Source organism: Choloepus didactylus, chromosome 18, assembly GCF_015220235.1.
Source record: "Choloepus didactylus isolate mChoDid1 chromosome 18, mChoDid1.pri, whole genome shotgun sequence".
Taxonomy (NCBI): Eukaryota; Metazoa; Chordata; class Mammalia; order Pilosa; family Megalonychidae; genus Choloepus; species Choloepus didactylus.
Window position 1 is genome coordinate 21,224,874 of NC_051324.1, and position 22,190 is coordinate 21,247,063.

The following is a 22,190-nucleotide window of genomic DNA, read 5'->3' on the forward strand; positions in this document are numbered from 1 at the left end:
TACAGGTAGCAAGTCCTGGGGGAGGGGATGTTTTTCAGGATTAGGGTGGTGAGGGATTCCCTCTTGCCTTCCTTCCTAATAAGGCTCCTAGGGATGGCCAATAATAACAATCAATAGTGGGTCACTTTTCCAAAATGGGGGCTGATGTTATGTTTAGGAGGAATATGTAAGGGGCAGGACTCCTGTAATTGTACGTTTGCTGGGATATCTTGAAGGTCTGAAAGCCTCGGGGGGTGGGGCAGAAGGGATGATTCCAAAGAATTGAGATGCCCCCACCCCCACAACTGACACAGAGTAGGGGGGCGGGGCAGGGCGGTGGTAAGGTTTAAGCAAGTGGGAGTGGGTTGCGTGTTCTTCTGCCTTCAGGGAAGTGAGGGTGGGTGGCAGGGACGACCTGCAGGTGAGAGGTTTAGAGAATAGGGAAGAAAAGATGAAAGTTGGAGCGGGGTCCCCGGGGGCATCAGGTGAGATCAGACTAGCGACCCATTTCTGGTACCTCCAACGGGTTCAGGACACAAGGAGTTAGGGGAGACCCCTAGCTATATCTCGAAGCCTTCATGGGTTCCGGAGAGCAAGGCTTGGTTCCTGGGAGCCCCCAAACCGCGAACCCCGCTAGGGCCGGATGCGATCGGTTGCCATAGCTCCAGGGCGGTGGCCCCACGGCTGCTCCAATCACCGCCCAAGTGAGGGATGGGGGCGTGGATGAGCCCGGGAAAAGTAACAGCAGATGCCCAAGGCACGGCGGGCGGGGGAGCCCAGGGCCCCGACCCTGCGGGGAAGCCACTTCACAGTCCAAAGGGACCGATCGGGACCTCCCCTAGCAGCCACACCGTGGCTTCCTCGGGGTTCCTCGTGACCCGCGCCTCCTCCGCCGCGTTGCGGGGGCTGCACTGGGGGCTGCAGCCGCCGCCCACGCCGGGATCTGCTGCTCAGGACCGTAGGAAGTGGCGGAACATCTGTGTCTCCCTGGTGCTCAGCCTGCTCACGGGGGCCCGGGCGCTGCTCGGATGCGGGATTTGGGGGTTCAGGGGATGGAAGGCTGAGGTTAGAAGAAGAGCATCTTTAGAATCGATGCGAGACCTTGAGCGTCTGAGATCGGGGTCGGGGCGTGGATGGGCGGGAGGGCGTGCACCGCGGGAGGATGCGGTCCAGGAAGGGTCTGCCTGGCGCTGACCATAGCGCCCCCATCTCCCCCAGGCTATCTCAGTACCCTCAGATGGCTACAGACCCGACTCACGGCCACCCGCCATGGGCGCTGGCACTGGTGGCTGAGTCTGTGGGTGAGCCTGCAGGGAGGGCTGGGCCTGTGGGAGTTGGGGGGCGGGGGACCTTCCCACGATAATTTCAGGTCCCTTTCCCCCTCCCATCCAGAGCTAAAATGTTTTCTGGCGGCTTTACTGAGGGAAACAAAAAACTTGATTAAAAGGGGGTGGAGATTCCTCTCTAGGCTGCGCACCAGCTTGGGGAAGGCCTAACACACACAACCCTCCACAAGTTATTTCCTGGCCCATGGAGCTGGTATGCTGTGGAACCAGACCTTGGGCCAGGCCTGGGCTGGGACCTGCTCTGTCACCATTTGGTGGCAAGGCTGTGAAGGGAGAGGCCAGATGGAAAGGGAGGTGACTTTCTGTCCTCTGACTTCCCGGAGAGTTTCTGACCCCTGCAGCTTGAGCTTCACCATCTTGGGCTGAACTGGGGGCAGGGGGGTGACTAAGGAGGAGCCTGGGTCCCTGGCAGCTGTGGAGCTGCTTGTGATGTGCAGTTGGGGAACGGTGCTGGGGCATGCAAGCCCAGGGATAGAAGCTGGGGAGGTACTGAACAAATGCAGCAGCTCTAGGGTGAGACAGCCCCTGGGCCAAAGATGCTTTCATCCCAAGGAATGGTTGTTTTAAGGTCCCTCAGGCCCCAGAGGTAAGGGTAAGCATAAAGGCCAAGTGTTTGGGAGGGTTCCCGCAAAATGCTTGGAGACCCCTTTCTTAAGGACTAGGATGTTGGGACATGATGTGTGGCAGGTCCTGGGAGGTCCTCAGACCTCTGGCCCGACTGACAGGTAGTGAGCTGCCACAGCACCGCCATTCTCTCCAGCCACTACATGGGCTTCTCCATGTTGTCTCTACTTCTGGAGCTGAACTTGGCCTGCCTGTACCTGCACAAGTTGCTGCTGCTTTCTCACCAGGTGCCATCCCTAACCTTCAGCATGGCAGCTGGGCCACCCTGGCCACACTAGCCCTCTTTTGCCTGGTGTCAGTGGGGTGGATGAGTCTGTGGCTGTTCCGGTAGCACCACCAGGTGCCTCCTGCTTTGCTCATCCCTGGTGGAACTGGGCTCGTCACTGTGCATGTCACGAGCATCATATTGGGTGTCCACATCCTGGTCAGTGATGGCCTGTGGTCTGAGCCCCACCCACACAACCCTGGGCACAAGGAATCTGGGACCAGGACATGTTGTGATGGTGAGCCTGTCGGGCCTCACCACAGGGTTGATTCCGCTCTCAGCCTGGAAGACTAGAGAGAAGCCACAGGCTTGTCTTCTGCCAGTGCTGGGGGAGGTAGGGCCAGGACAAGGAGGTGGTGGTCCTTCAGTGCACATTCCCCCATTGGGGTGAGGGCTGGACAGAATATTCAGTATCTCAGTTTCTCTTCCAGCTAACTCACACCCTCCCCCATTCCTAGGACCTAAGAAGAACTGCTGATATTTTTGGGTGGAGAGAGACCTGGTCACCGGATTCCATTATTACATGATGGTTCTTTCCAGCAGACTAACTCAAGAGGCACAGTGGTGCAGGAGGGGGGTGGCAGGGGACATGAAGCTAGAAGAAACTCCTGAAGAGAACAGACACCTTTGCTTTAACACAAGACAGATGATGAAAAGTGAGGTCCTACTAGGATCAAGGAGCTCTGATATGGAGGGGCTGGGGTCGGAGAGAAGAGATACCTCACCTTTGGCCAAATTCTGGCAGGAGGAGGAGGCTCACAGGTGCTGTTGGTAGCCAGTAGGGAAGGAAGTAATAATTGCCAAGAGACAGAAGCACCTAGGCCACATAATTGCTGTTGATATTTCTGGGTCTCGGAGCCACACTATTGTGTTTTCACTTAACCCTAGTCCTACTATATCTGACTTATTTTATTTTATTTTATTATCTTCTTACTGTTTCATAGAAAATGCAGCATCTTAGAGGGATGAGCATGGATGGGGCTAGGTCTGTGTTCCAGTTTGCTAATGCTGCCAGGATGCAAAACACCAGAAATGGATCGGCTTTTATAAATGGGGTTTATTTGGTTACACAGTTTCAGTCTTAAGGCCATCAAGTGTCCAAGGTAAGTCATCAACAATCAGGTACCTTCACTGGAGGATGGCCAATGGCATCCGGAAAACTTCTGTTAGCTGGGAAGGCACATCTGCTCCAAGTTCTGGTTTCAAAATGGCTTTCTCCCAGGACGTTCCTCTCTAGGCCGCAGCTTCTTCTCAAAATGTCACTCTCAGTTGCTCTTGGGGCATTTGTCCTCTCTTAGCTTCTCCAGAGCAAGAGTCTGCTTCCAGTGGCCGTCATCAAACTGTCTCTCATCTGCAGCTCCTCTCTCAGCTCCTGTGCATACTTCAAAGTGTCCCTCTTGGCTGTAGCAAGCTCACTCCTTCTGTCTGCGCTTATATAGTTCTCTAGTAAACCAATCAAGGCCCATGCTGAATGGGCGGGGCCACACCTCCATGGAAATTATCCAATCAGAGTTATCACCCACAGTTGGGTGAGGCGCATCTCCATGGAAACAACCTAATCTAAACATTCCAACTTAATCAACACTAATATGTCTTCCCCCACAAGATTGCATCAGAGAACATAGCTTTTTCTGGGGGACATAAAATATATAAACCGGTACAGTCTGTCTTCTTAGGACAGTACTGAAGTCCAGAGACACGGAAGAGACTCCAACCCCCATCCTGGGGGCAGTGTAGGGGCCCAGGCCCAGGCTTCCAGGGAGTACTGAGGGCAGAAGCAGGAGCAGGTGAGGGAGGCTGCCTCTTGGCTGCAGAGGGTTTCAGGAATATCTGACCCTCTTCTGGGATTTGCTCCAAGCCCTCTTTCCTCTCCTGCCATTTCTGCCACATTCTTTCTCCTGTGTGAGACCCCACCCTTCTTCCAGCAGAACATCTTGGTTACGGGCAGTGCAGAGCAGATTAAAGTTGCTTTTTTACTAAACAACAGACAGAAAGAGATACCCTTTAATCACCCGCAGACAAGATACATGAGCAAAAGCAAAAGACAGGAAGATTAAAAAAAAAAAAACAACCTGCCAAGAAGCTGAGGTAGAGAAAGAAAAAAGAGATGATTAAGACAGACAGACATAGATTAAGGGACAGATAGAAAGAAAGAGGGAAGGATTAATTGCATAGAGGAGACAGAGGCAAGGAGAGATTGTGGGCAAGGGAGAGAGAATTCTCGGCAGAAAGATAGAGAAAGACAGTCACAGATGCTGAGAGGAAACAAAATCATGGATGGGTAACATCGTCATAAACAAAGAAGACAAGAAAAATAGAAATCGAGACGGACAAGAAGGGACCCCAAAGGTGGAAGGTACAGATAGTCTTGACAATGAAATAATGAGAGTGACAAGGAGGAACTGTCAGACTCAGAAGAGATGGAGGGAACAGTGGCAGATGAGAAATTAGCAGAGGGAGGTGGAAACGGAGCGAGGAGGGGGTTAGGCAGGGGAGCCGAGAAGCTGACGCGCAGAAGGAGAAGCAGGCGGTCAAGGGAAAGATTCATTGACAGAAAGAAGCAGGAAATATGTTGAGTTGGAGACGGGCAGAAAGACAAAGAACAAACAGCTACAGTACAAAACACAAAGATAGAGGCTGACAGTGACTGATAGGCAGAGACTGGTGGGAGACAGGAGAGTGGGGATCAGGAATGTAAATTAAGAAAGGAGCAGAAGCAAAGGGGCCAAGAAGGAGAGGAAAAGGGGGACAGGGAGAACAGAACACTTAAATATCCAAAAGAAGAAACAAGAAAAGGCGAGAACACAGAGATGAAGAGAGAGAAAAAGGTACAATAGGGATATGAAAAAAAAAATGAGAGCAAGGGATTGTGAGGGAGCACAGTAATAGAGTCAAAAACTGAGGCACAAAGGGGAAAAATCACACCTAGAGACTGAGCAGAAACTGCGGTGGTTGGAAATAAGTGAACACAGAAAGTAAGAGCAAAGGGTTTAAACGCAGCAAGACCAAAACTGGCAAGGCCAAGGCATGGAGGTGGCAATAGAGAAACAAAATAGATTTTTGTCAGAGTTTGTCCTTAATGGAAGTAGTATCTACAAACCTCGGTTTGCCATCTTGACTGCTTAAGAAACACGTCTGCCTTGAGTTTTCAAAGCAAAAGAAATGTGACAAACCCACCTGAGAAATCTGTTCTGCAAGGATGTTCTGAGGTCAATGTCATTTTACTCCAACCTTTTTTTTTTCCCTCTCCACGGTCATGCACTCACAGTCTAAGTGAATAGTCCTTCTTGGTAGTACTTAATGACATTGATGAGGGATGCCCGAGAACTTGACCATTAGAGAAATATGGCTGATTCTGTGGGTTAACTAGTAAAATCCATAGAAGGTGGGTGAGATTAGCAGGGGCAAGATGTAAGTGTATATTGAAGAGCTTGGGATCGATCGTAAATATCTATCGGGTGAGCCTGTGAAATTTCAGGAAACACAGACTGGACTGTGGTTATACTTGAGTAAGTGGGGATATTATTGACTGGAGTGTGGATCAGATAAAGATGATGTGAATCAAAGAGGGTTAGGCAGTTGGGATCCTAGAAAAGGGAAGATCAAAAATACAGAGGTCAGCAGATGCCACATTTGGTACCATTAGTCTGTTTACTAGGCCGGTGCTTTGTGGGCCCTCCCCAGACTCGCCCCGTGCCTACCTAGATATTTACGGTGAATCATTTGTCTTCTGACATAGGGAAGGGGCTTTCCTGGATGGGGAGATGGACATTTTATGATCTTTGTGACCTGGGAGCACTGTCCTGGTTATAAATTAATAAATCATTCTGCAGGTAACTACATTGGTTTCTTGCTAATGTAGGTACTTTGAATCCATTTTCTTGGCTGCAACAGTGTCCTGATTTCCAAGGCAATGGACCAGAAGGCAGATTGTGGAACCTTTGCCTTGAGAAGGGCATTGCCTGACACCAAATGTTTTTGACTTTCGAAGCCCTGAATTGTTCTAAGATCCATGGCTATCAGAGAGGGAACACAATTTCTTAAGTAGAATGGACTTAGAGCAAGAGAGTGGATTCAGACAGTTTAGAATGATTTTCAATGCTACAGTATGGTAGATTGAGTTATGGACCCCAATCTTAATCTTAATCCGTTCCTATGGGTGTGAATCCATTGTAAATAGGATCTTTGGAACATGTTATTTTTAGCTAAGGTGTGACCAACTGAATCAGGATGGTCTTAATCCTATTACTGGAGGCCTTATAAAGAGAAGGCCACAGGGAGAAGCTGGAAGTCAGCAGGAACCAGGAAGAGAGATGAGACATGTGACAGGAGAGCCAAGGAGAGCCAAGGACCCCAAAGATTTCTGGCCAGCCAGAAGGCTACTGACCCCAGGAGGAAGCAAGCCTCCTAGCCTCTGAAACCATGAGCCAATAAATTCCTGCTGTTAAACCAACCCATTGTGCGATAATTGTTACAGCAGCCTGGAAACTAAGACCCTGGGTTGAAACGAAAATGACTTTTTAGCCAGATGAGAGAATTAATTGAATAGGAATCCTCATAACTGAATTTCCAAGTCTTTACCAAATATAAAATTTGGATTTTCCAGGTTGAAAATTAAGAGTCTTCAGTCTGCATGAGATTACACAGGAAAGTTATTCTTAAAAGAGGAGCTCCATTTTTGAAATGAAATGTTTGCTTAAGGATCATTAACTTAGAGTCATAGCATTCCAGGCTGAACATTTGTTGAGTTCCTACCACATCAGGTAACTTTTATATGGTATTCCACTTAATCCCATGCAATAGAGACTCAGCCCACTATTTGGATGAAAAAAGTGAGGCTCTGAGAGGTTGAGTAATTTACTCAGGGTTATTTAGTGGCATGGCCTAGACTCAAACATATATTTTTTTCTATTACACCTATGGCAGATATCTGCCATTTTTACCTACCCAGCAGTGTTGGGACCCACACCTAGCCAATCAGAACCCCATATCCTCTTGCCCATGAACGAGTTCATGCTATAAGCAGAAACCATGAGCCTCAGCACTTTGACACTTGCTAGAACTTTTGGTGAAGACGCACTCTATGTGTGCTGGCCTTGCTAAGCTGGTAGGATGTAAGAAAGCTTCCCTGGGCATGCAGCCAATACAGAAGTAAAGAGGACTCAAGATACAAGGAGAGATTTCTAATACCGTTTGAGTTTCTGCTCTACCTGAAGCTAGAGTTTCCCTTGGACCATTCAGTTACATGGGCCAAAAAATTCCCGTATTTGCTTAAGAGAGGTTGAGTTTTTCACATGTAACTGAATCCTGATTAATACATAATCTTAAAAATAATCCAGTCTCATCATTTCATTTTGCAGAAAATTGAACCCTAGAGAAGTTACGTAACTTATACAAGCACACTCACCTCATTTGTGGCACGGCCTGACTCAGAATGCAGTGGTTGATTTGATTCGGGGATCCATCCTATATTCTAGTTTGCCTCTTTCTTTAGAGAAAGGCTGAGGAGTAGAGAGACTTCAAAGCAGAACGGAAGGAGTCACCTGACAACCAAAGATCAATCAAGTCAGCTAAATTGCCTCTGAAGGGGTATTTGTAAGTCAAGAGGCTTCAATTTGAAAGCCAGACTTCTATTCACCAAGTATTGATTCCTGTACTTTTCAGGAACGCGGCAACTGTAAAGGTCAGAGGTTCGTTTCAGCTTTCCTCTGCAGACATGAGCACCACTTACCTGGTGAGTGTGCAGTGCACCCTTCCACTTCCTATAACCTGGTGGGGACCAAGCCTTCACCCGACACCCCTTCTACAGGATCTGGACACAGAAGTGATTCACAAACTGAACGAGTTCTTTCAACAGAGATAAGGGTGCAAGCCGTGTGGTATGTAGGAGTTGAAGAATGGGAAGTCATTTGTGCTGCATGATATGATGGTGCCTGGAAAGGGCTTCTGCCTGCCACCTCCCACCCAAGAAAAGCAAACTCTGAAGAGAGTCTGACATTTCAGGGATAGTATTTGATTTATTAGGGTTAAGCTTTGCCCTGTCACTCTGGCCTGCCTGCCAGTGCTCTCAAGAGGATTCCTTTACCTCCTTGATATTCCACTGGTTGTTGGCATTGCTAAATCTGGGCACTGAGTGACCAGCTCGGCCAGTTCTCTCTGCTTCGGCTCCTGGGTCTGGGCACTGCTAGAGGAAGACAGAGAAGCCCACAGAACTGGGAGCCACACATTCCTGCTGCTGCACTGCCCAGTTCAACTAATCACCAGTTCCCCTCATCAGCAATTCCAGATGTCATTTTCTTCAAGCCTCTGCCCTTCCTTCCTTCACCCCAATCCTTAGTAGAATTCCAGTGTCCCTACCTTGGCAGTAAGAAGAGGTGGCATACAGGGCTGGGGGTTTGGAGAGGGTTGGGTGAGGGAAGCACAGCAGCTACAGTAAGCATTTTCTTTGACATACAGAGAATCTTAAAAATTCACATGAACTTTGCATTCTACTTCACAATCTACCCATATTTGTTTTAATACAAAATGCCATTTGAAATAACTTAAAAGTTGTTTTACTCGATTTTTTAAACTTCTACAAAATGTCATGTGAAACTGTCAGTTTCACAATCTAGAAAGATTGCCATTTTATTCTGTGGGTCCCGGTATCCTTGGCACACTTTTCTTTATTTCTCCTTTTGACAGATATTTATAAAGGGCCTATTATGTGCCAAGCAGTGAGTAAAAGAGCCAGAGCCCTGGCCTTGGGGAGTTTGCAGACAGGATTTTGTTAAAGTGGGAAATTTGGAAAATAGGAGTCATCCAGAGGAGAGAAACCAGAGGGGAGGGATTTAGACACAGGTCATCAAAGACCCACAGCCTGAGAACAGACAGCTTGCAGAGGGTGGGATTGTTGCATTCTGATATCCAAGGGGTTGTCCAAAATCTAAATCAGGATCTTTCCTCCCAAACCTGCACCCTGCCCAGAATTCTCCCAATGTATGCCCAGCACTGCTATCAACTGACTGGATAAGTCAGGAACTTAGGAGTCAGCCCCTAGCCAACCCAACCCACTCCTACCCCAAACACACACATCCAAGTGATCACTGAGTTCTGAATGGCTTTCACAGCCATCCCTTCCTTTCCATCTCTGCTGCCCATCCTGGTCTAGTCACTGTCATTTCTAGCCTGGGTGACCTGATGATGGCTTCATTACTATTCTCCGCATAGCAGCCAGTATGTGATTATTAAAATGCAAATCTGATCATATCATTCCCACCCAGTGGCTCCTCCTTCTTCTTAAAATAAAGGTATAACTCATAACATGACCTGCAAGGTTCTGCATGATTTGCCTTTGTTTGCTCTCAAGACTCATGGTATTTTATGCTTCACTCTTTGTGTGACCTTATTCAGTTTATGCAACATGCCATGCTCCTTCCTCTCTCAGGGTCTTGCACAGGCAGTGTCCTCTGCCTGGTGGACATTCTACTCTCCCCTGCCCCCATCTCTCTGGCTCCCTCCTTCCTACTCCACTCCCTTTGCCCAATACATTCTCATTCTTCAGTGCTCATTTCCAACATCTCTTTCTCCAAAGAAGCGTCCATGATCCCCCCCACAGACAGGTCAAAAATCAATCTGTAATTCTCCTTGGTAGCACTTATCACAACTCTAATTGAAGAACAAATGATGGGCATTTTAGGAAAGTCTGTAACATGAAATATATAAATAAAAAAGAAAAACATGAAGAAAGCAAAGACTATTCATAATAATAGTCTTTAAAAATAATAGTCATAAAAATCTCATTACTTCCCCCAGAGAAACAAGAACATGCTACTACTAAAAGAAGCATTCAGAGAGAACTAAAAAGAATATTTGGAAATTAAAACTGTAATACTGGGAATTAAAAACTCATGGAAGGGTTGAAGATAAAGTTGAGTAAATCTCCCAGAAAGGAGACTAAAATGACGGAGTTAGAATTAGGGAGAAAAAATAAGACAATCTTTGGATCAGTCCAGGGCACTCATCAGAATAATGGGAGTCCCAGAAAGAGAGAACTTAGAAAAAAGAGGAAAGTACATCATCAATGAAATAACACCAGAAGATTTCTCAAAACTAAAGGACAAATCTCCCTAATGAATATAGATGCAAAAATCCTCAACAAAATACTTGTAAATCGAATCCAAAGACACATTAAAAAAATCATACACCATGACCAAGTGGGGTTCATTCCAGGCTTGCAAGGATGGTTCAACATAAGAAAATCAATCAACGTATTACAACACATTTACAAATCAAAAGGGAAAAATCAAATGATCATTTCAATAGATGCTGAAAAAGCATTTGACAAAATCCAACATCCCTTTTTGATAAAAACACTTCAAAAGGTAGGAATTGAAGGAAACTTCCTCAACATGATAAAGAGCATATATGAAAAACCCACAGCCAGCATAGTACTCAATGGTGAGAGACTGAAAGCCTTCCCTCTAAGATCAGGAACAAGACAAGGATGCCCGCTGTCACCACTGTTATTCAACATTGTGCTGGAAGTGCTAGCCAGGGCAATCCAGCAAGACAAAGAAATAAAAGGCATCCAAATGGAAAGGAAGAAATAAAACTGTCATTGTTTGCAGATGATATGATCTCATATCTGGAAAACCCCGAGAAATCGATGATACAGCTACTAGAGCTAATAAACAAATTTAGCGAAGTAGCGGGATACAAGATTAATGCACATAAGTCAGTAATGTTTCTATATGCTAGAAATGAACAAACTGAAGAGACACTCAAGAAAAAGATACCATTTTCAATAGCAACTAAAAAAATCAAGTACCTAGGAATAAACTTAACCAAAGATGTAAAAGACCTATACAAAGAAAACTACATAACTCTACTAAAAGAAATAGAAGGGGACCTTAAAAGATGGAAAAATATTCCATGTTCATGGATAGGAAGGCTAAATGTCATTAAGATGTCAATTCTACCCAAACTCATCTACAGATTCAATGCAATCCCAATCAAAATTCCAACAACCTACTTTGCAGACTTGGAAAAGCTAGTTATCAAATTTATTTGGAAAGGGAAGATGCCTCGAATTGCTAAAGACACTCTAAAAATGAAAAACGAAGTGGGAGGACTTACACTCCCTGACTTTGAAGCTTATTATAAAGCCACAGTTGCCAAAACAGCATGGTACTGGCACAAAGATAGACATATAGATCAATGGAATCGAATTGAGAATTCAGAGATAGACCCTCAGATCTATGGCCGACTGATCTTTGATAAGGCCCCCAAAGTCACTGAACTGAGCCATAATGGTCTTTTCAACAAATGGGGCTGGGAGAGTTGGATATCCATATCCAAAAGAATGAAAGAGGACCCCTACCTCACCCCCTACACAAAAATTAACTCAAAATGGACCAAAGATCTCAATATAAAAGAAAGTACCATAAAACTCCTAGAAGATAATGTAGGAAAACATCTTCAAGACCTTGTATTAGGCGGCCACTTCCTAGACTTTACACCCAAAGCACAAGCAACAAAAGAGAAAATAGATAAATGGGAACTCCTCAAGCTTAGAAGTTTCTGCACCTCAAAGGAATTTCTCAAAAGGTAAAGAGGCAGCCAACTCAATGGGAAAAAATTTTTGGAAACCATGTATCTGACAAAAGACTGATATCTTGCATATACAAAGAAATCCTACAACTCAATGACAATAGTACAGACAGCCCAATTATAAAATGGGCAAAAGATATGAAAAGACAGTTCTCTGAAGAGGAAATACAAATGGCCAAGAAACACATGAAAAAATGTTCAGCTTCACTAGCTATTAGAGAGATGCAAATTAAGACCACAATGAGATACCATCTAACACCGGTTAGAATGGCTGCCATTAAACAAACAGGAAACTACAAATGCTGGAGGGGATGTGGAGAAATTGGAACTCTTATTCATTGTTGGTGGGACTGTATAATGGTTCAGCCACTCTGGAAGTCAGTCTGGCAGTTCCTTAGAAAACTAGATATAGAGCTACCATTCGATCCAGCGATTGCACTTCTCGGTATATACCCAGAAGATCGGAAAGCAGTGACACGAACAGATATCTGCACGCCAATGTTCATAGCAGCATTATTCACAATTGCCAAGAGATGGAAACAACCCAAATGTCCTTCAACAGATGAGTGGATAAATAAAATGTGGTATATACACACGATGGAATACTACGCGGCAGTAAGAAGGAACGATCTTGTGAAACATATGACAACATGGATGAACCTTGAAGACATAATGCTGAGCGAAATAAGCCAGGCACAAAAAGAGAAATATTATATGTTACCACTAATGTGAACTTTGAAAAATGTAAAACAAATGGTTTATAATGTAGAATGTAGGGGAACTAGCAGTAGAGAGCAATTAAGGAAGGGGGAACAATAATCCAAGAAGAACAGATAAGCTATTTAACGTTCTGGGGATGCCCAGAAATGACTATGGTCTGTTAATTTCTGATGGATATAGTAGGAACAAGTTCACAGAAATGTTGCTATATTATGTAACTTTCTTGGGGTAAAGTAGGAACATGTTGGAAGTTAAGCAGTTATCTTAGGTTAGTTGTCTTTTTCTTACTCCCTTGTTATGGTCTCTTTGAAATGTTCTTTTATTGTATGTTTGTTTTCTTTTTAACTTTTTTTTTCATACAGTTGATTTAAAAAAGAAGGGAAAGTTAAAAAAAAAAAAAAAAGAAAAACAAGGGGAAAAAAAAGATGTAGTGCCCCCTTGAGGAGCCTGTGGAGAATGCAGGGGTATTCGCCTACCCCACCTCCATGGTTGCTAACATGACCACAGACATAGGGGACTGGTGGTTTGATGGGTTGAGCCCTCTACCATAAGTTTTACCCTTGGGAAGATGGTTGCTGCAAAGGAGAGGCTAGGCCTCCCTATATTTGTGCCTAAGAGTCTCCTCCTGAATGCCTCTTTGTTGCTCAGATGTGGCCCTCTCTCTCTGGCTAAGCCAACTTGAAAGGTGAAATCACTGCCCCCCCCCCCCCCCCACCGTGGGATCAGACACCCAGGGGAGTGAATCTCCCTGGCAACGTGGAATACGACTCCCGGGGTGGAATGTAGACCCGGCATCGTGGGACGGAGAACATCTCTTGACCAAAAGGGGGATGTGAAAGGAAATGAAATAAGCTTCAGTGGCAGAGAGATTCCAAAAGGAGCCGAGAGGTCACTCTGGTGGGCACTCTTATGCACACTTTAGACAACCCTTTTTAGGTTCTAAAGAATTGGGGTAGCTGGTGGTGGATACCTGAAACTATCAAACTACAACCCAGAACCCATGAATCTCGAAGACAGTTGTATAAAAATGTAGCTTATGAGGGGTGACAATGGGATTGGGAAAGCCATAAGGACCACACTCCACTTTGTCTAGTTTATGGATGGATGAGTAGAAAAATAGGGGAAGGAAACAAACAGACAAAGGTACCCAGTGTTCTTTTTTACTTCAATTGTTCTTTTTCACTCTAATTATTATTCTTGTTATTTTTGTGTGTGTGCTAATGAAGGTGTCAGGGATTGATTTAGGTGATGAATGTACAGCTATGTAATGATACTGTAAACAATCGAAAGTACGATTTGTTTTGTATGACTGCGTGGTATGTGAATATATCTCAATAAAATGATGATAAAAAAAAAGGAAAAAAAAAAAAAAAGATATGTTGACATACTAACCCCTTGTACCTGTGGATGTGACCTTATTTGGAAATAGAGTCTTTGAAGATGCAATTAAGTTGAGATCCTACTAAATGGGGTGGGCCCTAATCTAATATGGCTGGTGTCTTTATAAGAAGCGGAGAAGAGACGCAGACACAGAGAGGAGAACCCCATGCGATGATGGAGACATACAGAGGGAAGACAGCACCGGGAAGACAGAGGCAGGGATTGGAGTCATGCTGCCACAAGCCAAGGAATGTCAAGGTTTGCCAGTGACTTCCAGAAGCTAGGAAGAGGCAAGGAAGAGTCCTCCCCTAAAGCCCTCAGAGAGAGCATGGCCCTGCTGACACATTTATGTATTTCAAACCTCTAGTCTCCAGAACTATGAGAGAATAAATTTGTTATTTTAACACACCCAGTTTGTGGTACTTTATGACAGCAACCCTGGGAAACTAAAAATAGACATACAGATCATTGGAATAGAACTGAGAGTCCAGAAATCAAGAGTTGATTTATTCTGGATGATTTTTCTGTAAAGCTACAACTGCTGTAAAAAATAAAGTAAAATAAATAAATAAACTAGGCAATGACAAATATTGGTGAGTATATTAGTCAGTGTTCTCAAGAGACAGAACCAGCAGGATATACATATATAAATATTAAGCGATTTATTACAGGAATTGGCTCACATGACCATGGGGATTGGTAATCCAAATTCTGTAGGGCAGGTTGCAAGTTGAAGGTCAATGAAGGTGAGAAGCTGCAGGTTGGGAATGCCAATGAAAGTGACAATGAATCTCCCAGAAGCTGGCTGTCTGGAGTAGAGAGAGAAATTATTCTCTCTGACTGCTGCAATCATCAGTTCTCCCTTTAAGGCCTTTTACTGATTGGATGAGGAGATTTCTCTCATTGTCAAAGGCAATCTTCTTTGTTAACTGCAGATGCAATCAGCCATAGATGCAATCAATGACTAATGATTTAAATCCATGAAATAGCCTCACAGTAAAAATGAGGTCAGTGCTTGCTTGACCAAACAACTAGGTACCATAATTTAGCCACGCTGACACATGAAGTTAACCATCACAGTGAGGCTGCGTAAATTGGAATCCTCATAAATTACTGGAGGAAATGTAAAATTGTGCAACTACTTTGGAAAACCATCTGGAAGTTCTTCAAAGTTTAAACATGGAATAACCACATGACCCAGCAATTTCACTCCTAGGTATATGCCCAGGAGAAATGAAGACATATGTCCATGCAAAAACTTGTATACAAATGTTCATAGCAACATTATTCATAATAGCCCAAAAGTAGAAACAACCCAAAAGTCTAACTAATGAATGGATAAACAACATCCATTCTGTACAATGAGGTATTATTTGGTCATAAAAAGGAATGAAGTACTGACACATGCTATAACAAGAATGAACCTTAAAAACATTATGCTAAGTGAAAGAAGCCAGTCACAAAAGACCACATATTGTATGATATTGTTACATGAACAATCCAGAATAGATGAAATCTATAGAGACAGAAAGTAGATTACTGGTTGCCTAGGGCTGGAGGTTAGGAGTGGGGAGGAAATAGTGTGAGTGCTAAAAGATAAAAAGCTTCTTTTGGGGATGATGAACTAGAAAGTGATGATGATTGCACAGCTCTGTGAATGTACTAAAAACCCATGGAATTCTACACTTTAAATGAGTGAACTTTAAGATTTGTACATTATATCTCAATAATGCTGTTAAAAAAAGAATTTCCATGTACCCTTTGCCCAGCCTAATAACTTCTTAGGTAATCACCGTATGACTGGTTTTGATAACCAGGAAATTGACATTGGTGCAATACTATTAAAGAAATTGCAGACTGTATTTGGATTTCAACAGTGCTTAGAACAACGCCTGTCACACAGTGAAGCTTATACAGATGTTAAAGACTTAACTACATAATAATAATGACAATAACAATGACAAAGTTGATGATGATGGGTCTCCTCACTCTTCTCAGAGCATGCCAAGTTCATGCCTCTTTCTAAACTCTTACTCTAACAGTTCTCATCACCTGGGATTCCTTTTCCCTCCCTCCCTTTATTCCTATCAAATCATTCGCATCCTGCCAACTCCCCTTTAATAATTCTCTTCTTTTTTTGAACTGTATGAAACTCCAACACCAACTAGCACTTGCCTGAACTCTTACATTTTCCTCTACTTATTTCGTTTGAGTCCTAAATTCCCAACTAGATTGAGAGACTGTGTGGGTTACATGTCTTTCACATCCTCCACTATAAACCTGCTTGTTGACTGAGTTGCATTCAAAGTTGTATCCAGAAATAGTGTAAAGGACAGAGCAAGAGGCAGGAGGTGGAGAGCAATTCAGGCAGCAGGACATAGGCAGAGCTTGAGGGACTCCAGAAACTTTTATAGGGTGTCCATTATTTACCCCATGGTATAATAAAAATCATTGCCAGAGAGAGAACAGAGGGGTGTAGCTTGAGGGGAGAAAAGACATCCAGCAAAGGAGTTTCTCATGGCCTTTCTTTTTCTAAGTTCATTGACTAACTCCTCCTTGACTCCACGGGTAGGATTAAGTGCCTGGCCCGGGAGCTCCCATCACACTGCACCGTAATTATCAGGTTTGTTGTCTGCTTTCCCCACTGCCTTGTGAACTCGGTGAGAGCTTGAGGTTTTCTGCTCCCCTGCTATGTATCCCCAACCCCTGGTACTTTGTGGCACTCAATGGTTGATGGCTGAATGAATGAATGCATGAATAAAGGACTGATTGACCTATAGTTCTGCATCTCAAGTCTGCATTTATGAGAATAGATTTAAAAAGTATACTTTTTTTTTATTAGCGCAGTTTTAGGTTTATAGAAACATCATACAGAAAGTTCTCATATACTCCCCCCTCACACACACATTCTTGCCTATTAACAACATTTTGCATTAGTTTGGTACCTTTGTTGTAATTCATGAAACTTTTATAATATTAAGTTTTTAACTTTAGCTCACTGTTTACATTAGGTCTCTCTCTTTGTGTTGTAGTTCTACAGGTTTGTGTATGTGTGTGTGCTAACTTATATACAACCTAAAATTTCCCTTTTTACCCCTTCTCGAATATAAAATTCAGTGTTAATTACACACCCCAAATTGCACCTCCATCCCCATCATCCATTTCCAAAACTTTTCCATCACCCCAAACAGAAACTCACTACCAATTAAACTTCAACTCCCCACTCCCCTTCCTGGTAACCCATGTTCTAGTTTCTGACTTCACGGGTATGCGTATTCTGCTTATTTCATGTAAGTGAGATCATACAATATTTGCCCTTTTGTGCTTGACTTATTTCACTTCATGCCATGTCTTCAAGGTTCATACATGTTGTAGCAAGTATCAGAACTTCATTTCTTTTAGGACTGAAAAAAATTTCATTACATGTTACAGCACATGATGCTTATACCATTTATCTGTTGACGGACACTTGAGTTGCTTCCATCATTTGACAACTGTGAATAATGCCGCTACGAACATCAGTGTGCAAATGTCTGCTTGAGTTCCTGCTTTCAGTTCTCTTGGGTATATACTTATAAGTGGGATTGCTGGGGCATATGGTGATTCTATCGTTAACTTTCTGAAGAATCGCCAAACTGTTTTTCACACTGACTGCACCATTATACATTCCAATCAACAATACTGTTTCGATTTCTCCACATCCTTTACGGCAGTTATTTTTCGTTTTCTTTACTAGTAGCCACTCCAATGGGTGTGAAATGGTGTCTCGTTGTGGTAAAACAACGAGCAATTTTTTTTTAATTTATTAAAACTCGGAGAACTTTGGTCTTCTCTCCTGACCAGGCTGGCCAGTAGCCCGTAACCGACTCTGACTTGTAGAAGTCGGGATGTGCCCCTACCCCTACTACCTCTCCTCGCGTTCAAAGCCTTTCCGCACATGGCCCCGCCCCCTCCGCCGACTATGCAACTTTAATTGGTGCGCTCTCTAATCCATCCGACGATGTCGGCGCCTATTGGATTAACCGCTAAAGCCCGTTTGCGCACTTCCTGTTTGGAACGCGGAGCGGACATATACTTGCCGCCATTGTGTTGCGGTAAAGCAGCGGTCTCTGAGAGAGGCTGTGGGGGTGCGTGGTGGGCTTTAAGGGTAGGACTGCGGGACGCGGGGTGGAGTCGGGCGGAGCGGCGGGAAAGGTTGGGCCGGCCCGAGTGGGTGCTCCCTGAGCCAGGCGAGAGTGTAGCAAGGGTAGAGGGCCTCAGAAGAGCGTTCGTGCGGCTCCTGTTGTGGGCCCCGACTTCTGGTTGATTTTTCTCTCCTGCCACTCCCCAGATTCTCCGGGCATGGCCGGAGTATTTCCTTATCGAGGGCCGGGTAACCCCGTGCCCGGCCCTCTCGCCCCGCTGCCAGACTATATGTCGGAAGAGAAGCTGCAGGAGAAAGGTGAGGAGCGAGTGCGGGACCTGCGCGTGCGGGCCTAGAGACGTGCGGGCGGGTGTGCGCGTGCGCGGAAGCGGGTTCGAATTCCAGCTCCCCGTTTTGGCAGGTCAGCCTCTCCTGTTTTTTGCCCACCCCCCCCCCATTAGCCCCATTTATTTTTTTTCAACTAATCGATTGCTTTTTAAGTGCCTACTATTGGCAGGTGCTGATCAAGCGCTTGGGATACAATAGCGATGAACTAGTCGTCACGCCCTTATAGGGGTTAAATTATAGTGAGGGAAATTAATAATAAAAAAAAATTAGAAATCTGTAGCGTAATGTCAGGTAAGTGTGATGAAGAAGAAAATGAAGCAGAGTAAAGTGGCAGAGGTTTAGCGGGGGAGTGGTCCTTCTACATGGGGAGATCAAGAGTTCTCACACTCCCTGCTGGATGCCCTGCCCCTCTTTCGCTGGCCCTGATAGCAGGTTACCCTAGGGCAAAAGGTGGGGATGATTAGGCTAAGGGTGCACAGTCCTTTAACTGAGGGTGCCTTTGTAGCCCGAAAATGGCAGCAATTGCAGGCCAAGCGCTATGCAGAAAAGCGGAAATTTGGATTTGTGGATGCTCAGAAGGAAGACATGCCTCCAGAACATGTCAGAAAGATCATTCGAGACCATGGAGACATGACCAACAGGAAGTTTCGGCATGACAAAAGGGTCTACTTGGGGTAAGGAACACCCTGGAATTAATTCATTGGAGTTTGGCTTCTTTCTTTCTCCCTATCCCATAGGTTGCAGTCCTATAGATAGACCAGATAGCTGCTCCATCATTATGGAACCAGATGGTACAATGATAACCCATCTCAGTGGTTTACAGAATTTTCAGATTCTTTGGGATTCTGTGATAATTTTCAAGGCTTCTGGTTATATTCTTTTTGGTTCTGATTTTTCTTCCTGATCTGGTACTGAAGCTTTCATTTCTTCTGTTGCTGCTCTCACTTTTCTTCAGATGTCTCTCTGAATGGGTTAAAGCCCAGAGAGGGAGACTTTGCTCATTCTGGCTGCACTGTGGATACATTCTCAATGATCAGAGTTCTGAGATTTGGGATATCGAACTCTGAGGACTCTGTACTTTTGTGTTTCTTTGGTCCCAAGGTGGGTGAGTACAGGTACAGAGGCCTTAGCCTTTGAAATGTGTCTCATTTGAAGTCAGAAATGTAAGCCACTTAATGAACTGGTCTAAGCCAGCCATGGAAATTCTTTTTATTTCAAAACTATTTTTTGAGAACTATTCTTGGGCCATAACAGTGAACAAGGCAGTAAAGATCTCTGCCTTTGTGGAGCTTATGGTCTAATGGTATGACAGACATGAAACAAATAGTTACAGTAAAGTATGATGACTATTTTATCATCATTTTGCGGGGTGGGGGGGTGGTGTCGTACAGAGAATGTGAGACAGCCTGGAAGCTAGACAAGAAGGTATTGATTTGGAGGGACTGATAACCCAGTATTGTGAGACTGTGGAATGTAAGAGGAAGCGGTATACAAGGTGAAGTTGGAGGGGTGGGGTGGGGCAGGGTTCCTAGTCATGGAAGAACTGTAAGGCAGGGTTTTCTGTAGAATTTGGTATTGTGATACTGTGTGTCTCCTTGGCATAGAACAGGAGCAGAACACTTATCATGCCTAATTACCTTCTCTTTTCTTCCTAATACTGCAGTGCTCTAAAGTACATGCCCCATGCAGTCCTCAAGCTGCTGGAGAACATGCCTATGCCTTGGGAGCAGATTCGGGATGTCCCTGTGCTTTACCACATCACTGGAGCCATTTCTTTTGTCAATGAGATTCCCTGGGTCATTGAGCCTGTCTACATATCCCAGTGGGGGTGAGAAGGGGTGGAATATGGTTTGTGGTGGTGGTAGTTGGGTGCAGTGGGTAGGAACCATTATGTAACATTTCTGGCTTCCAGGTCAATGTGGATTATGATGCGTCGAGAAAAGAGAGACAGGAGGCATTTCAAGAGGATGCGTTTCCCCCCTTTTGATGATGAAGAGCCACCCTTGGACTATGCTGACAACATCCTAGATGTTGAGCCACTGGAAGCCATTCAGCTAGAGCTGGACCCTGAAGAGGATGCCCCTGTGTTGGACTGGTTCTATGACCACCAGCCATTGAGGGACAGCAGGAAGTGAGTGATGGGTGGAGGTATCATTTCTTGAGAGTTTATAAACACAGATGAATACCTGGAAAGCAGTAGGTGGTGTGGCTTAGCTAGCTAGAATAACTCCTGACTCAGGCTTCCTCTTTTTTTTTCCCCTAGGTATGTGAATGGCTCCACTTACCAACGCTGGCAGTTCACACTGCCCATGATGTCCACTCTCTACCGTCTGGCCAATCAGCTCCTGACAGATTTGGTAGATGACAACTACTTCTATCTTTTTGATCTGAAGGCCTTCTTTACCTCCAAGGCACTCAATATGGCCATTCCTGGAGGCCCCAAATTTGAACCTCTTGTTCGAGACATCAACCTACAGTAAGTTGGAGAAAGTAGGATTTTAGGTTCCTTGGGTTGAGTAAAATCTACTTTTTGTCCAGTATAACTTCCAAATTAATATGCTCATCCTTGGTTTTGTATTCTAGAGATGAAGACTGGAATGAATTCAATGATATTAACAAAATCATTATCCGGCAGCCTATCCGCACTGAATACAAGATTGCTTTTCCTTACTTGTACAACAACCTTCCACACCATGTCCACCTCACCTGGTGAGAAAGCCAGAACACAGCTGGGACAGGAGAACACAGTTAGTTTGGACAGGAGATCTTTGACTGACTTTTACTTTCATTTTAGGTACCACACTCCTAATGTTGTATTCATCAAAACGGAGGATCCTGATTTGCCGGCTTTCTACTTTGATCCTTTGATCAACCCAATCTCCCATAGGCACTCTGTTAAGGTGAGAGGAAGGGCACCTGACCTCAGCTCTTGCAAGAGAAATTTTCCTGAGCTTGACTGAGGTGTTAGAGGTAGACCTGTTTTCCATCCTAAGTGTTTCCCTTGAGCTGTTAGCTAATTTGAGAGTTCAGCAACTGACTCAGACCAGGTTATTGATAGAACCTTGGTTTCTGTGATGATCCATCTGGGCTTTATTATTACTCCTTCTGGGCTCTTTCTGTAGTCTTTTCTGGTCTGTTTCCATTGTGGTAGTGGTCTTTTTTTTTAATTTCGTCTTCATTGAGCTATAGTTTGCATACCATACAATTCACCCATTTAAAGTGTACAATTCAATGGTTTTTAGTACGTATGTTCAAACTTGTACAACCATCACCACAGTCTGTTTTAGAACATTCACCCCCAGAAGAAACCCTGTGCCCATTAGTAGTCACTCTGTTTTTCCCCAACCTCCCCAGCCTCTGGCAACCATTAATTTACTTTTCCTCCTATAGGTTTGTCTGTTCTGGGCATCTCTTAAAAATGGAGTCATGTAATATTTGTTCTTTTGTGACTGACATCTTTCACTTAGTTTAATGTTTTTAAGGTTCATCCATGTGCCAGTGTGTTCTTCGTATGAAAAAATTTAAATCTCTAAGCCCAGTTTTTGGAGCTTGGGCAGGAGGTGATTGCAGTGTCTACCTCCTATGGCATTTGGGCTCCTTTGGGAGACCTTTTGGTGGTGAGCCAGTTTGGATGTGATTAGTGATGCTTGCTTTCCTGGTTAGCCTTGGCTTGTTCTCTGCTCCCTTGGTCCCCTTTGCCCAGGCCCTTTAGGGCTTCTCGTCAGGTAACCAAGTTTCCATGACAGTTGTAGCCACTGTGCCTGTCCTCAGAGGGTTTCTCTTTTATTGCAAGTCTTTGCCCACTTCAAGAAGA

The 22,190-nt window shown here is 44.6% G+C and overlaps 2 protein-coding genes across 5 annotated transcripts in view; both read left to right on the plus strand.

The window, feature by feature from the left end:
* Window positions 1-702: 702 nt before the first annotated feature.
* Window positions 703-2,508, plus strand: TLCD2 (TLC domain containing 2). Its single transcript, XM_037810471.1, is given in 6 exon segments — window positions 703-1,022; window positions 1,198-1,284; window positions 1,496-1,550; window positions 1,553-1,582; window positions 2,051-2,198; window positions 2,201-2,508. Coding segments are annotated over 6 exon segments (948 nt in total).
* Window positions 2,509-17,963: 15,455 nt separating this feature from the next.
* The window catches only part of PRPF8 (pre-mRNA processing factor 8), a 41,816-nt gene continuing 37,589 nt past the window's right edge, over window positions 17,964-22,190 (plus strand). The window contains exons 1-8 of one of the 4 annotated variants that reach the window (XM_037809160.1): window positions 17,964-18,032; window positions 18,236-18,346; window positions 18,882-19,050; window positions 20,040-20,204; window positions 20,289-20,507; window positions 20,640-20,852; window positions 20,960-21,085; window positions 21,171-21,276. In XM_037809160.1, coding sequence (XP_037665088.1) covers window positions 18,247-18,346; window positions 18,882-19,050; window positions 20,040-20,204; window positions 20,289-20,507; window positions 20,640-20,852; window positions 20,960-21,085; window positions 21,171-21,276 — 1,098 coding nt within the window. In that variant the 5' untranslated portion in view covers window positions 17,964-18,032; window positions 18,236-18,246. Of the gene's footprint in view, window positions 18,053-18,235; window positions 18,347-18,881; window positions 19,051-20,039; window positions 20,205-20,288; window positions 20,508-20,639; window positions 20,853-20,959; window positions 21,086-21,170; window positions 21,277-22,190 lie in introns of those variants that run through there. The other 3 variants (XM_037809162.1, XM_037809161.1, XM_037809163.1) reach the window with 3 other exon arrangements.